Source organism: Tamandua tetradactyla, chromosome 7 (assembly GCF_023851605.1).
Source record: "Tamandua tetradactyla isolate mTamTet1 chromosome 7, mTamTet1.pri, whole genome shotgun sequence".
Classification (NCBI taxonomy): Eukaryota; Metazoa; Chordata; class Mammalia; order Pilosa; family Myrmecophagidae; genus Tamandua; species Tamandua tetradactyla.
In genome coordinates this window covers 112,844,136-112,856,960 of record NC_135333.1, presented here as the reverse complement: position 1 = coordinate 112,856,960, position 12,825 = coordinate 112,844,136, and the positions used below count along the sequence as shown (strand labels likewise).

The following is a 12,825-nucleotide window of genomic DNA, read 5'->3' as shown; positions in this document are numbered from 1 at the left end:
AAAAGTAGGGATCTAGTGCATGTCAGATGCCTTCTAAGGTCAGAAAATCTTAGCCCAAGTTCAGCTGGGGAAACCTGGACAGGGTATATGACATGGACTTAGCACATGTGATCACTGTCTAGATCAGAAGCCAGGAGTAGGAGGGGCTAAGCTAACCCTAGAGCCAAGGGCTTCTCTGTTCAGGGAAACGGTGTATAATGGAGCCTGGCAGCTGACTCAGCTCTGTCGCTAATTTAGCTGTATAAACTTACTTAGCCAAATCACATAAACACTTCCTAGGTAGGGAGCAAATGAGAAGATGCATGTATGTATATGAAGGTGCTCTGGCAAAGCCTCAAGCACCAGCCCAACTCAAGGCAATATGGTGTAGTGGTGAAGAAAGCAGGCTTTAGAGATACCTGGGGGGCTGAGTTCAAATTCTGTCTCTGTTACTTCTTAGCACTGTGACCTTGGTCAAGTTAACATCCCTGGTCTTCAGCTTCCTAATGTGTAAAATGGAGAAGAAGACTGTAACTTGACTTGATATTGTAAGTAGTAATATTTTAAATGGTGACACTATGGCTGTAAACATCCTCTGGCTCCCACAGATGGGTTCCAATGACTCGAGCCTGGAAGCGAGGCCAAGGACCACGATGGGCATCTACGTGCCAGAGAGACCCAGTGAATGGCCATGCCGCAGGCTTAGGTGAACGTGTCTCTTCCGGCCGCTCTCTGCTGTTCTCTGAGAAACCCAAGATGCCCTTTCCCATTTGATGGAGAGGAGGGTGTGGATTTGAATAAGTGAGAGGTCAAATACTAGGCTGTGCCTGTCTCTGAGTGGAGCTCAGTGCTGTAACTGTGCTCTGTAAAAGGCTTGTGGAGTAAACAAGATGGGTTCTGTTCAGGGAGAAAAGGAACTATTTGGTGACTCTTTTAGAGCACCTGAGAGCCTTGTGGGGTCAGGTTATTCTCCTGTACCCTGTGCTTCCCTGTGCTGAGCCCTAGATAGAGGAAGGAAGAAATCTAATCCTTGCCCTCGGCTCTGTGCATACTAGAGCACACAGGGCAGACAAACCTGTGAGCGAGCAGGAGGGCACATCTGCAGACCTCAGGGCAGAGGGATGTTATCAGGATTGAAAGGTTAGGTGGATTGGCCAAGGAGGGCTTCCTAGAGGCAAAAGTTTAGACCCCAGGATTTAAGGATTGGGAAGGAGAAAGGAGCCAGGATCTGGGTAGCTGAGTTTCTGGGCCTGTTGGTTCTTTCTGCCCCATAAAGTCTGTGGGGACAGGCCAGATGGAGAAAACACAGGTAGCAAAACTTAGAAACAGCCACTGAGTGCAATGAGATGTGCCTTCATCTAGGAAGTCTTCTTGGAGGAGGGAAATTTTAAATGAGAGTTTGAAGGAGAAAAGAAACATAGCTTACTTAGTACGAAGATAAAGGAAGAGCTTTGAAGAGGGAAAGATAGCCTGTCAAGCTTGAGGGTGAGTAGCAAACAGGAAGCGGACTGTCCAGACTGTGTTTCTGCCTCAATCAGAAGGTGCTAAAGGGATATGAATGCAGGCTGTTGTGTCTGTGAAAGGGAAATGGAGGCCTGAGGCAAAGAAGTCTGGCAGGAAGCTTCTGCAGATCCACCAGATGTTGGCCATAAAGGCATAAGTCTCAAATGACTGAGATTGGAGAGGAAGAGGAGGATCCAGGAGGCAGGGATTGAATCAGCAGAATTTGGGACCAGAGTGGGGCAAACTTAATTTTAAGTCATTTGAAAACGACTTCAGGCCTGGGAGTTCCACTGTTCTGGGAATGGATAAGGGTTGTTTCAAGGATTGCAATGCTACTGGCAGCAAAGAGGGAATTGGGAAAACTGGTTAGCTTAGGGAGGAGGGTTAAAAGTTCTGCAGCCAAGGTGGTGCAACAGTGGCTCAGTGGCAGAATTCTTGCCTGCCATGCCAGAGACCCAGGTTTGATTCCTGGAGCCTGCCCATAAAAAAAAAAAAAAGAAATTTCTGCAGCCAGCAGCAGACTAGGGGAGGGGGACAAGGGTGAGGAGAGCAGGAGAAAACTCGATTCTGCCCCCTCCCATCGAATCCCATCCTGAGCCAAGCCTTCAGGAATACCTCCCGTTATCTACCTTCCTTTCTACTACCTTTTCTCCCCACCACTGGCCTATGGTGAGACTCCGTTCAAGTTCTTTTTTTGCCTTTTCTCAAGCCCAGCCTGGTTGTCAGGAGCAGCTAATTAAAAAAGGTACCTGGGTGATTAGAGAATCTCACCACATCCCTAACTGAGTTCTTTCTCCATCCCTGGATTCCTGAGAGCCACCCGTCTCAAGACTCAATCTGAGAACAGCTGGTCCCCCAGTGAACCTGTGTGCTGTTGGACTTGGACATACTTCCTGTTGGTTACATATCATTTTAATTTTCCTTGACTTTTACAAATTTGGAATAAGTCACTGAATATTTACTGAGTGATCTACTGTATCCCAAGCGCTGTTCCAGGTATACATAACAGTGGTGAAAAAGAGTTGGATTGGGTTTTTCAATTGACAATCCATGTTTGAGTAACTTAAGCTTAAAATATTCAAATATAATATGAGCCTAGATATCCTGGAATGGGGGGAACTTGATAGACTAGCCATAGAAATAACTTTAAGTGCATATTTTTTTGAAAAATCAGCCACACTACTTCAGCTTTAGTCTTGGGGAAAAGCCAAAGTGTCTTGAAGTCATAATTAAGGGAAAAGTGAAAACCTCCCAGCATTTTGTGATCAGAAGAGTCAGAGGTGGAGGGAGGGCTTTGGAGAAGATAATTTGCTGCAGTGTTCCCAGCATGAGTACCTGGAAAATGAACTGAGTACTGTGTTTGATGAAAAGAGAAAAAGGACAATCATTTGGCCTCTCAGCCCACCCCCCAGTAATTTGAAATTGACCTACCCCCTCCCCAACATGCTTTCTAGCTCCTCACACCTGTGCATCAGTGAGAGTGGTGACAATTATCATTTCTTCGAAGAAACCTGTATTTGAGCTGTAGTCTGAGTCACTTGAGCAAACATCCCTATGGTGATGTTGGGGACTGCTTACTTCCTGGCTGCCACGTCTCCCGGAGGTGAGCAGCTCAGCTGACAAACAGAAAGAAACTTTGTTACAAAGAGTCTACCTGCCCAGCAAGGGCGTGCTCTAGGTGGCTAACCCTGGCTTGCACAGAAACAGAGACTCTGCCTGGGACTTCCAGTTTTGGCATCTTTAAAGCTTTATAATGCTGAGTGGGAGACGGAGAAGGCATGCTCCAGGACCAGGGGCCTGAGAATTGAGTGGGGGAGGCTCAGGAAAACAGCCCTGCCCCCAACCCTGGAGGTCCCAGAATCCCCCCACATGACACTCCCTTGTGGAGGTAAGAGGATGATAAACAGAGCAGTGGCCTGGGAGGTTCTGATCCTGGGAACCCCCAGCTATGTGATGCTAGAAAAGTCCCCTAACCACTCTGGTCTCACCTGTAAAATGAGGGCACTGGACCCAGAGACGGACTTAATTTTAGCAAAGCCGTTGCTTAACGTGATAGCTTTGGGCAAGTTACCTCAACCGCTCCAGTTTGCACTTCCTCATCTCATTTAGTAAGAGTTCATGGAAGGTGCAAACTTCTGCTAGATCTTGCAAGTGATTGAAAGGTGAAACGGACGTGGCCTTTCTGGTCTAGCAGTTCACAAACACATGGGGGAGAATAGACCCATAAATAAATGACTAACAAAAGGCAGGCTGTGATGATTGCTGGAGTAGAAGAATAAACTGTATGCTAAGGGTGAGGCAGAGGAGAGATTGATTCTGCTAGGAGATCTGAGAAGGCTTCTTGGCAGAGACTAGGAAATAAAAATGGAAGCATTGGACTGCATTATTGTCTTTCAGATTTCTATGACACAGTAAGAAATACGTTTTACGATAAGTCCTAGTGTGCACATACACGTGACAGTATCTCAAAAGTCTTGGGACAATTTTATACTTTAATAACATCAGAAGTACAAGTTCTGCAAACTTATTTTTAAGTATTTTGAAAATTTTAATATTTACATTTCATTTACCTTTATTTAGTTTTATGAATTTTAAATAACAATTTTTATTTTAAGTTTGTGTCAGGCAGTGTTTAGGTCTTTGGAGTGAAACATTAAAATAAAATTTATTTAGAATTCATAAAACTAAATAAAAGTAAAAAATTTAAACTAATCTTTCAATTGATACTCTGTAAACCTGTAGCATTTGTACTTCTAAAGTTACTAAAGCTTTGAACTGCCTTAAGACTTTGGGAATACTCTGTTTATGTATAAACAAAACGGAAGTTTTAAAAAAACAATGTATTCCCATATTACATATGACACACTTGGCTATTTTCTTTTCCTTGCATTTCTTTAAAGCAAAAAATTTTTCCATGCTGATTTGCAACACACTAAACTTATTTCACATTTCTGTCATGGGTTGTAATCATTGGTTTGATAGATACTGGGCTGGGTGAAGCCTCAGTTCTGTTACTGCCAGTGATAAAAGATAGGTCCATGTTCAGGCCAGTGAGCTTGGAGAAGGCAGTCCCTTTTGTTCAGTGTAGGAAGGCTTCCTGGAAGAAGAGAATTTCTGACATCCTGGTAATGAAACCAAGGTCATCTGGTGAGTGGAAGGCCCAAGAGTGGTTGGAGGAAGAGGACTTGGGAATGAATACTCAGCAGCAGGAGAGGAGTGAGTGGAGGAGGGTTGCACACTTGCCAGTGGAGCTTGAGGCCAGGCTGTAGAAGCCTAAAGACGAGGGACCTACATAGGACAATGGGAGAGGATCCTCTGGAGCCTCCACTCTGCAGAGAACTAGAATAGAGGCTGTTCCTTCACCCAGGCTGGTTGGTGGAGGGATAACCTTCCAGACCTTGCTCACTATACTTCTGGGAATTATTTCCTATACAGAGAGCAGGAATCCTTAATCCCCAAGTCCTCTGGCTTCCATCAGGTTATGTCTTTCCTGACATCCACGTGCTGAGCAAATAAACTGCAGAGTGCTGCCAATCTCAGGTGTCTCATTTCTTTTCAGGATGTGGTTAGGGTGTTGAGGAACTGCAGGCTCCCGAGAGAGCGGCTTAGATCCAGGTTGGGGCAAGAGAGGAGATGCCTGGGAAGGGATCAGTTTAACCCTAGGTCTCTTTCTCCAGGAGAAATTAAAGGACCAAACCCTACTGTGAGGGGCCACAAGGTAGTACCAAATGAGGGAGTTGGAATGACCTGGGTCTTTGTGAGCAAATCAGCCAAGGAAGCCTTCTTGGAGGAGGTGAGTCGAGCACTGGCAACAGCTTAGTAGGTAAGCTCTTACCATGTCTTTGTTTCTAACAGTGCCTTCTTTCTTGTTGGAGGGGGAAGATAGAAAGTAGTAGGGAAGATGAAACTTAGGGGATAGTTCAACGCTGTTATGGAAAACTCTCCTTTCTTTTGCTGGCCTTCTGTTTGGGCTTGAGCAGGGCAGTTCCAGATTTGATGCGGTGTCTAGCTAGAACCTGCCATACTAGCCTTGGCACTGAATCCCCACTTTTTCCTTGAAGCCTTCTTCAAGCCCATGGGGAACTCGGCTTTTCTTAGCTTAGCACTTACTGTCTGTGCTGTTATTAAGTTTTAATTTTATTAATTTTCAAATAGGTAGTACTCTCAGAGCTCAAAATACAAAAGGGTATTCAGTGAAGAATTTAGTCTTCCTGCCCCTGTCCATCCCTGGATAGCTGCTACCTGGACCCAATGCTAATATTTCCTGTTCTCCAACTAGAACTGGAGAAAATACCTCGGGGAAAGGAACTCCATTTCTTACCTCTTTAATTACCCCTGCGTTCCAGCTGGGATGATGTCCCACCCCATCATCCAATGGAGTTTCTCAAGCACAACATCTTCCACCTCCTTCTTGGGTCAGACCCTCAAATACCTCTTAACTGGTCGCCATTTCCTAGCAACTTTCCACCTAGCTTTCATATTGCCTTTCCTCTAATACTTGGCTTCCAGCTAATTCTTTATTGCTCCCCATCACCTCAAGTCAAGGGCAAGCTCTTGGCATGATGAGCACGGCCCTTGTGACTTGGTCTCAGCCACCTCTCCAGGCCCATGTTCTGCTCCCATCAAGCCCCACACTTCTGCCATATCAAGCTACTTGTGGTTCTCTGATTGGCCTGCTCTCTTCTTTTATGCCTTTGCATGTGCTGTTCCCTCTGCCTGAACTGTGTTCCTCCCCCCTGGACAGCTTGGGTCAGTACTCAGCCCAAGCTTCTCCCCATGGGACTTCTGCATAGATGTTACCCCTCCCCCTTCGCTGAGTTTCGTGCCCCCCTCTTTTCCTTGGTACGTGCCTCTGTCATGCTGTCTTCTCACTGGGTGATCTTTCTATTAAAATCTGACCCCCAATCAACTGTTTATACCTTAAGGGCTAGGCTTGCTCCTCTCTGTATCCCCCTTATCCTGCAGAATGCCTGGCATATAGTAAAGAATTTAATAAATCTTGACAAAATGAACAAACCTCCTCTCCTGTCTCTTAAACAATATCTAACACAAAGCAAACACTTAAAGAGATTTCATTTGATTTGCACTATGATGCTGCTGCTGAATCTGATATAATAAAAGAAACCACCTGTCTCTTCCAACCCAGTGTGCTACCCCTTGAGATCGTGACAGCTACATATCCTCCAGATCCAAGTGACTCCACATCAGTCAGAAAGGAGGAACACCCCCACATGGAGCATGATGATATCTGCCACCAGGGACATAGTCCTAGGGTCCCAACCCATACCACAGTTTGCAGGTGACAGAGTCACCGACAAACGCATGGCTTACACAGGCACTGGATGTGATGTTTTACTCACATAGAGAAGAGACAGAGAAAAGTCACCTTCACTAGCGGCCATTGGTTCTGTATAACCAGCGCGCCTCAATCCACAGCCTGTGCAGGGAGATGTCATAAGCACGGCACCCCTCTCTTGTGGGTGTGCCGTAGTGGAGGAACCTCCCTCCCCCACTGCTGGGAACAGACATACCTTGGAAGGTGGGGGTGTTTGAGCCGGATGTCATAAAGCATGCCCGCTTGTCTCCAGTGAATGTTTACATATGCTTGGCACAGTAGGCGAAAGAATGTACCGGCAGTCCCCTATCTGCGAGGGGTGTGTTTTATCTTGACAGAGCCAGGCTAACACATCTCGTCCGAGCCAAGCATGGGATGTATTTGTGGGCCCAGGGAAAGGCAGCAAGCTATGCTAGGGCTGTCCCCTACGACACTTCAGACACCAAGCTTCTCCAGGAGTTTGTATGTTTAAATAACAGTATTAAACAGCCCAACTGAGTTTATAAGCAAGACCGAACAAGAGGTGATGTCTGTGCCTTTAGCCAAGGATCAAGCACTTGAGGATAATTGCTGGAAAGCCTAAGCAGGAACTTATCGGTTATAATAATAGAAACCATTGATACCATTTGTTGAGGGCTTAGTGTATGCCAGGCGCGCTGCCAAGTACTTTACATATGTCTTCTAATTTAATCCTCACCACAACCCCATCAGTTATGTATTAGTTATCCTACTCTATAGATGAGGAAATTGAGGTTTAGTGAGATTAAGTAATTTACCCAAGGGTCACATAGCTGCCACTGATAAAATCTAACACTGTTTGAGAATTTACTGTGTACAGAGACTGCTAGACTTTTCCCATGAATTATGTCATTGAACTTAAACTTTATAACAACCCTAGGAGGTAGGTAACATTGGTAGAAGGGAAAGAACCAGAATTTGTGCCCAGATTTATTGCCACCAATAACTAGCATTCAACCCATAAGCCTTGTGCCAGAGCTCTCCCAAGAAAGTTTTGCAAACATTCATCCTCTTAGACAAGGGGTCACATGCCTGGAGGGTAGAGGCTGCTCAACACCTGTGCCCAGTCCTGACCTAGAAGGTGTTACCATGGAATCTTAGAAATTTTTAAAAATTCTTTTTAATCTCATTTCAGTAAGTACAAAAGAATATAAGGTATGTATACGGCATAAACAATAGCAATACCACCAGCAGCCACCGTCCACTTGAAGACAGTACTTTGAAGTCTCCTATGTACCCATTTCTAAACCCCCTTTCAGAAACTTTGGTTTTATCATTCCTTTGGTTTTCTTTATAGTTTTGCCACATATTTGTACTCCTAAATAATATACTGTTTAGTTTTCCATATTTTTACATTTTCTGTAAATGGAATCATAGTGTATGTATCTTTCTGCAACTTGTTTTTTCATTCGGCATTAGGCCTGTTGGTTGCATGGAGGTCATCCTTGTGGAATTTCATTCCTTGTCATCACTGTAGGACTGTTCACACTTTATTCCTTCTGCTGCTCATGGACTTTTGAGTTGTCCCCTGTTTTTGCCATTTTAGTCAGTGCTGCCATAAACATTCCCGTGCATGCCTCCTGGTCCACGTGTGCAAGAATTTATCTGGGATATAGAACCAGGAGTGGAATTTCTGGATCATAGGGCGTATACATTTTAAATTTTACCTGATAATGCCACATTGTTTACCAAAGTGATAGTGTCAACTTAAATCTCTTCAGGTAGTGTTTCCGTGTTGTAGTTGCTCTGGATCAATGAATGGCAGAATCTTAGGGCAGGAAAGAAAAATTGAGTTCTGTCTTCTCATTTTAAGGGATGAAGGAAATTTAGACACAGGAAAGTTAAGTGATTGGGCTAAGTTGATGCTGCCATTCATCAACAGAGCCTTGACTCCAACCCCAAACCTCCATCACCTACTCCTCTGCACTGAGTTCTCTTCCCCTCTCTTCTCAGACTGAGGCCACTACAACATATTGAACTGTTTCCAGGATTGGACCCAGCACTCAGAGCTGACACAGACAGGGTCCCCACTGGTTCCGGAGAATGAGGTTCCTCCGCAGACGCCACATGCCCCTGCGCCTGGCCATGGTGGGCAGTGCCTTTGTGCTCTTCCTCTTCATCCTGCAAAGGGATGTGAGCAGCAGGGAGCAGGCCACAGAGAAGCCATGGCTGAAATCCCTTGTGAGCCAGAAGGATCACGTCCTAGACCTCATGCTAGAGGCCGTGAACAACCTTAAGGATTCAATGCCCAAGCTCCAGATCAGGGCTCCGGAGCCCCAGAAGACTGTGGTCTCCGCAAACCAGTCTTGCCTCCCTGGATTCTATGCCCCAGCTGAGCTGAAGCCATTCTGGGAACGGCCACCACAAGATCCCAACAGTCCCGGGGCAGATGGGAAACCATTTCAGAAGACTGAGTGGACCCCCCTGGAGACCCAGGAAAAGGAGAAGGGTTACAAGAAGCACTGTTTCAATGCCTTTGCCAGTGACCGCATCTCCCTACAAAGGACACTGGGACCAGACACCCGACCCCCTGAGTAAGTGTTACACGGAGTTCTGGGGTGAGGTCAGGGCTCTGCTGGAGGTGTGGCCAGTGTGCCCATAGCCAAGAGTCAAGGACCAGGTAAAAAGTTGAAGGGGATTTTAGAATATGAACAAGGATTTCCTCTATCCCTTCACTTGTTCCCCTAACAAATTTCCCTGATCCTTGGGGTTGGGGTTCCAGAGTATTATGGTCAGGCCAGAGGCCCAGGGATCCCTATGGAAGACTGAAACACAATTAGGAATGTGGCAGGCTACAGAGGAAGGAACTCAGGGTCTGGAACCAGACCTGTCCCAGGGGCAACTAGGAGGGACTGATTCCAGGCTGTAGCTTTGGTGGCCTTGCCCTCTGCTGAGGCCTACCCCAGGGACTGTGGCACTCCAACACTGGGTATTGGCATAGAGGGTATTTCTTGGTACTAGCTCTAGTGGTCAGAGCATCCCCACTCCTCACCACAGGGCCAGGACTTCATTCCAGCCTTTGTTTGGTGCTGTCTATATTTTCGATCTTGGCCAATGAGAACAGCGTTTAGATCTTTGAGCTGCACGCACCTCACTCTAATGCAGCCGTGGCTATGTTTACACTGTGCTTAAGTTAAAGATTTAGCCTTTGTCTTTCCTAACTCAAGAGTTACACCCTTTTTGGCTGCTTCTCACATGGCAGCCTCCATCTCCAAATTCATGATTTCTGAGGAATATGAACCTGGATTACTTCAAACTAGAACCAAGTACTATAGATACAAGACAAGGAGCATTCTGGAATTAGGTATCAGGAGCTCCTCGGTAGAGAAAGGTATTGGGTGTGAAGACAGCCCATAGAAGAAGTTTGGGAATCTCTGTAGGGTCCACAAGGAATCTGTTGATGAGCAGAGATCCAGGATTCATCCCCTTACTCGCCCACCAGAGATGGAGTGTCAAGAAGGTGGCCGCGTAGCCACGTGCCACAGAGCAGTTGGAATGGATGAGTATAGACAGAAGGTCACAGGAAATTGTGATAGTGTCAAATTATAGGGAATTAATGGGAAAAAGGATTTGAAAGCAACTATCAACTTATAAAAAGAAGAGCCTTTTCCTCTCATTGAATATGGAAATTGTAGTAACCTTTTTCAGATGTAAAATTTGCCATTATAGCTTATTGCTCTGGGACCTCCAAAATAGATTATACTTTATGTAGCACACATATTACTGAAGAATTGAGTCAGCCCTGGGAACTCCTTGCTTGAGAGTAAAGAGCAGACAGAGAAGAGGGGTGAGGGGTAAGCCCTTGGCATTACAGCTGGGAGACCAAGACAGCTCTGGGAAGGACAGGTTTGGAGTGGTTGGCTAGGACCTGCTCAGAGGGTGACAAAAACAGGGTGAGCCGGGGCCAGGACCAGGTGTTCCCAACTGCGGCATGTAATATGGGCTGGTGGCACATAGGCATAAAGGATGGTGATGGGGAGTCTTTGGACAGAAACCTCTGCAGCCCCTGAGGAACTAGAGAGCTGTGTCTATACTTTCATCCCTCCAGGTGTGTTGACCAGAAGTTCAAACGCTGCCCCCCACTACCCACCACCAGCGTCATCATTGTGTTCCACAACGAGGCCTGGTCCACACTGATGCGAACAGTGTACAGTGTCCTCCATACCTCCCCTGCCATCTTACTGAAGGAGATCATACTGGTGGATGATGCCAGCACTGAGGGTGAGGCTAGAGGGGCCCCTGAGGAGGGGACTGGGGCTCCCATGGGCACACTTGGGAAGGAAAACAGGGCCTCTTGAGAGAGCAGGCACCACCTCATGGCCTGTTGCCTGGCATCACAGCTCATCATTCCAGGAACAGGAAGATGGTAGGTGGGGACAGGGAACATGGAGACCACATTCCTAGAGCCTGGACTTCACTCAGGCCTTGCCCAAATACCTTCAAGAGCTTTACAACTCTGGACTCCCAGAACTCACTTAGAACTGCCAACCCTAAACCTCAGCTCAGAAATCCCGGGAGAGGTCAAGGCAGAGGATGAGGATGGCCTTCTCCTCTGTAGCTTACCAACAAACCACGCTTCTGCTCTTAAAATGTCTACCTAGTATGTTAATAGGTAAGTGAGGTTGCTCACCAAACTCCCACCCTTCAAAGCAATTCCTCAAACACCTACTAAACATCTCTATGTGTAGCACTGACCTTGGCATGGGGGATACCAGGACAAATAAGACAGGTCCTGCCTAGAAAGGTTAACAATGCTCACAGGACAGACAGATGCTTACAAAACCTACCAAGGTGAAGTATGGCCTGTAACACATCCCTAATGGATCTGAAAGGGCATGAACTCAAGAGTCAGACGCCTAGAAATTCAAATCCCAACTCTAATTCTTCCTAGCTCTGTGTCCTTGGGTGAGGCACTTAGCCTGACTAAACCTTGGTATTTCCTCTTCTATCAATGTAGACAATTGATTAGCCTCTCTGAACTTCAAAAAATGAGGACAATTGATTCCTTCACATGGTGGGTGAGGGATTTAAGATGCATGATGAATGAGGTAATCTAGGTGCCACATAGTTCTTGGCACCAAGTAAGAACTCCATAAGCCTTAGCTTCATTGTATTCATTGTATGGGAACAGTGTGCTGTGGGAGTACGTAGCCAGGGGGTTTTACTACTGCCTGGGATGGCTGGGGTGGTTGCACAATGGGGGGCAGATTGAAGTTGGGCCTTCAAGGATGAGTGCAGCTGTCCAGGGTGAAAAGTGTGGATGAAGGGCAGTCCCAGCAGAGAGAACAGCATAAATAGAGCGTAGAGACATGAATGTGTTTGTGTAACTGTCAGAGATCTAGAGAGACTGAAGCTTAGGTCAGCATTTGTTATAGGGAATGAAACTTAAAAAGTCGTTGAATTGACATTCATGCCATGCTAAAAGTATTCGTCTAGAAAGCAATGAGTCATTAAAGGTGTTTAAGTTGGAGAGTGGTATGTTTCATAACAATGGCAGCTTTGGAGAGAAGGTAATTAGAAGGAAGAGAGGCAAAAGCCCCAAAGCACCAAGAAGAAGTACTTAAAATCACTTGAGAGTAAATGACAGAGCTAAAACTAAGAAAGCAGCTGTGGGGCTGATGCATCATTAGACTGGAATCTCCAGAATCTTGGCTGTCCTCTGAGGTTGGTCCCCTGTGCCACACTTCCCAGCCTAGGCCCCAGGTCCACCCCAGAAGAAGCTTGCTGCCATCTCACTTTCCAGCAACCTCCGCCCTGCCCTCTAAATTAGAGATTATGCTAAGAGGACTCAGGCTGGGGAAGACGGTGGAAGGAGCAGCCGAGTGGAAGCCCTGTTGAGGCCATTTCTTCAGGGACTCAGGAAGGGGAGACAAAGCAAAGACAAGCAAGTTTCAAGGAGGCAGTGAGAAGGATCTGGTCAACAAGAAGTGCATGGGTTAGGCTTCTGGGAAGGGCAAAGAGTTTGGGGAGATGGGAAGGGTTTAGGAGTA

The 12,825-nt window shown here is 46.3% G+C and overlaps 1 protein-coding gene across 4 annotated transcripts in view; it reads left to right on the top strand.

Moving 5' to 3' along the window:
* Nucleotides 1–12,825, top strand: part of GALNT6 (polypeptide N-acetylgalactosaminyltransferase 6) — a 32,945-nt gene that overhangs the window by 1,539 nt on the left and 18,581 nt on the right. Inside the window, exons 2-5 of one of the 4 annotated variants that reach the window (XM_077110718.1) lie at nt 440–527; nt 5,160–5,305; nt 8,789–9,369; nt 10,884–11,056. In XM_077110718.1, coding sequence (XP_076966833.1) covers nt 8,879–9,369; nt 10,884–11,056 — 664 coding nt within the window. In that variant the 5' untranslated portion in view covers nt 440–527; nt 5,160–5,305; nt 8,789–8,878. Of the gene's footprint in view, nt 1–439; nt 528–5,026; nt 5,306–8,788; nt 9,370–10,883; nt 11,057–12,825 lie in introns of those variants that run through there. The other 3 variants (XM_077110717.1, XM_077110716.1, XM_077110715.1) reach the window with 3 other exon arrangements.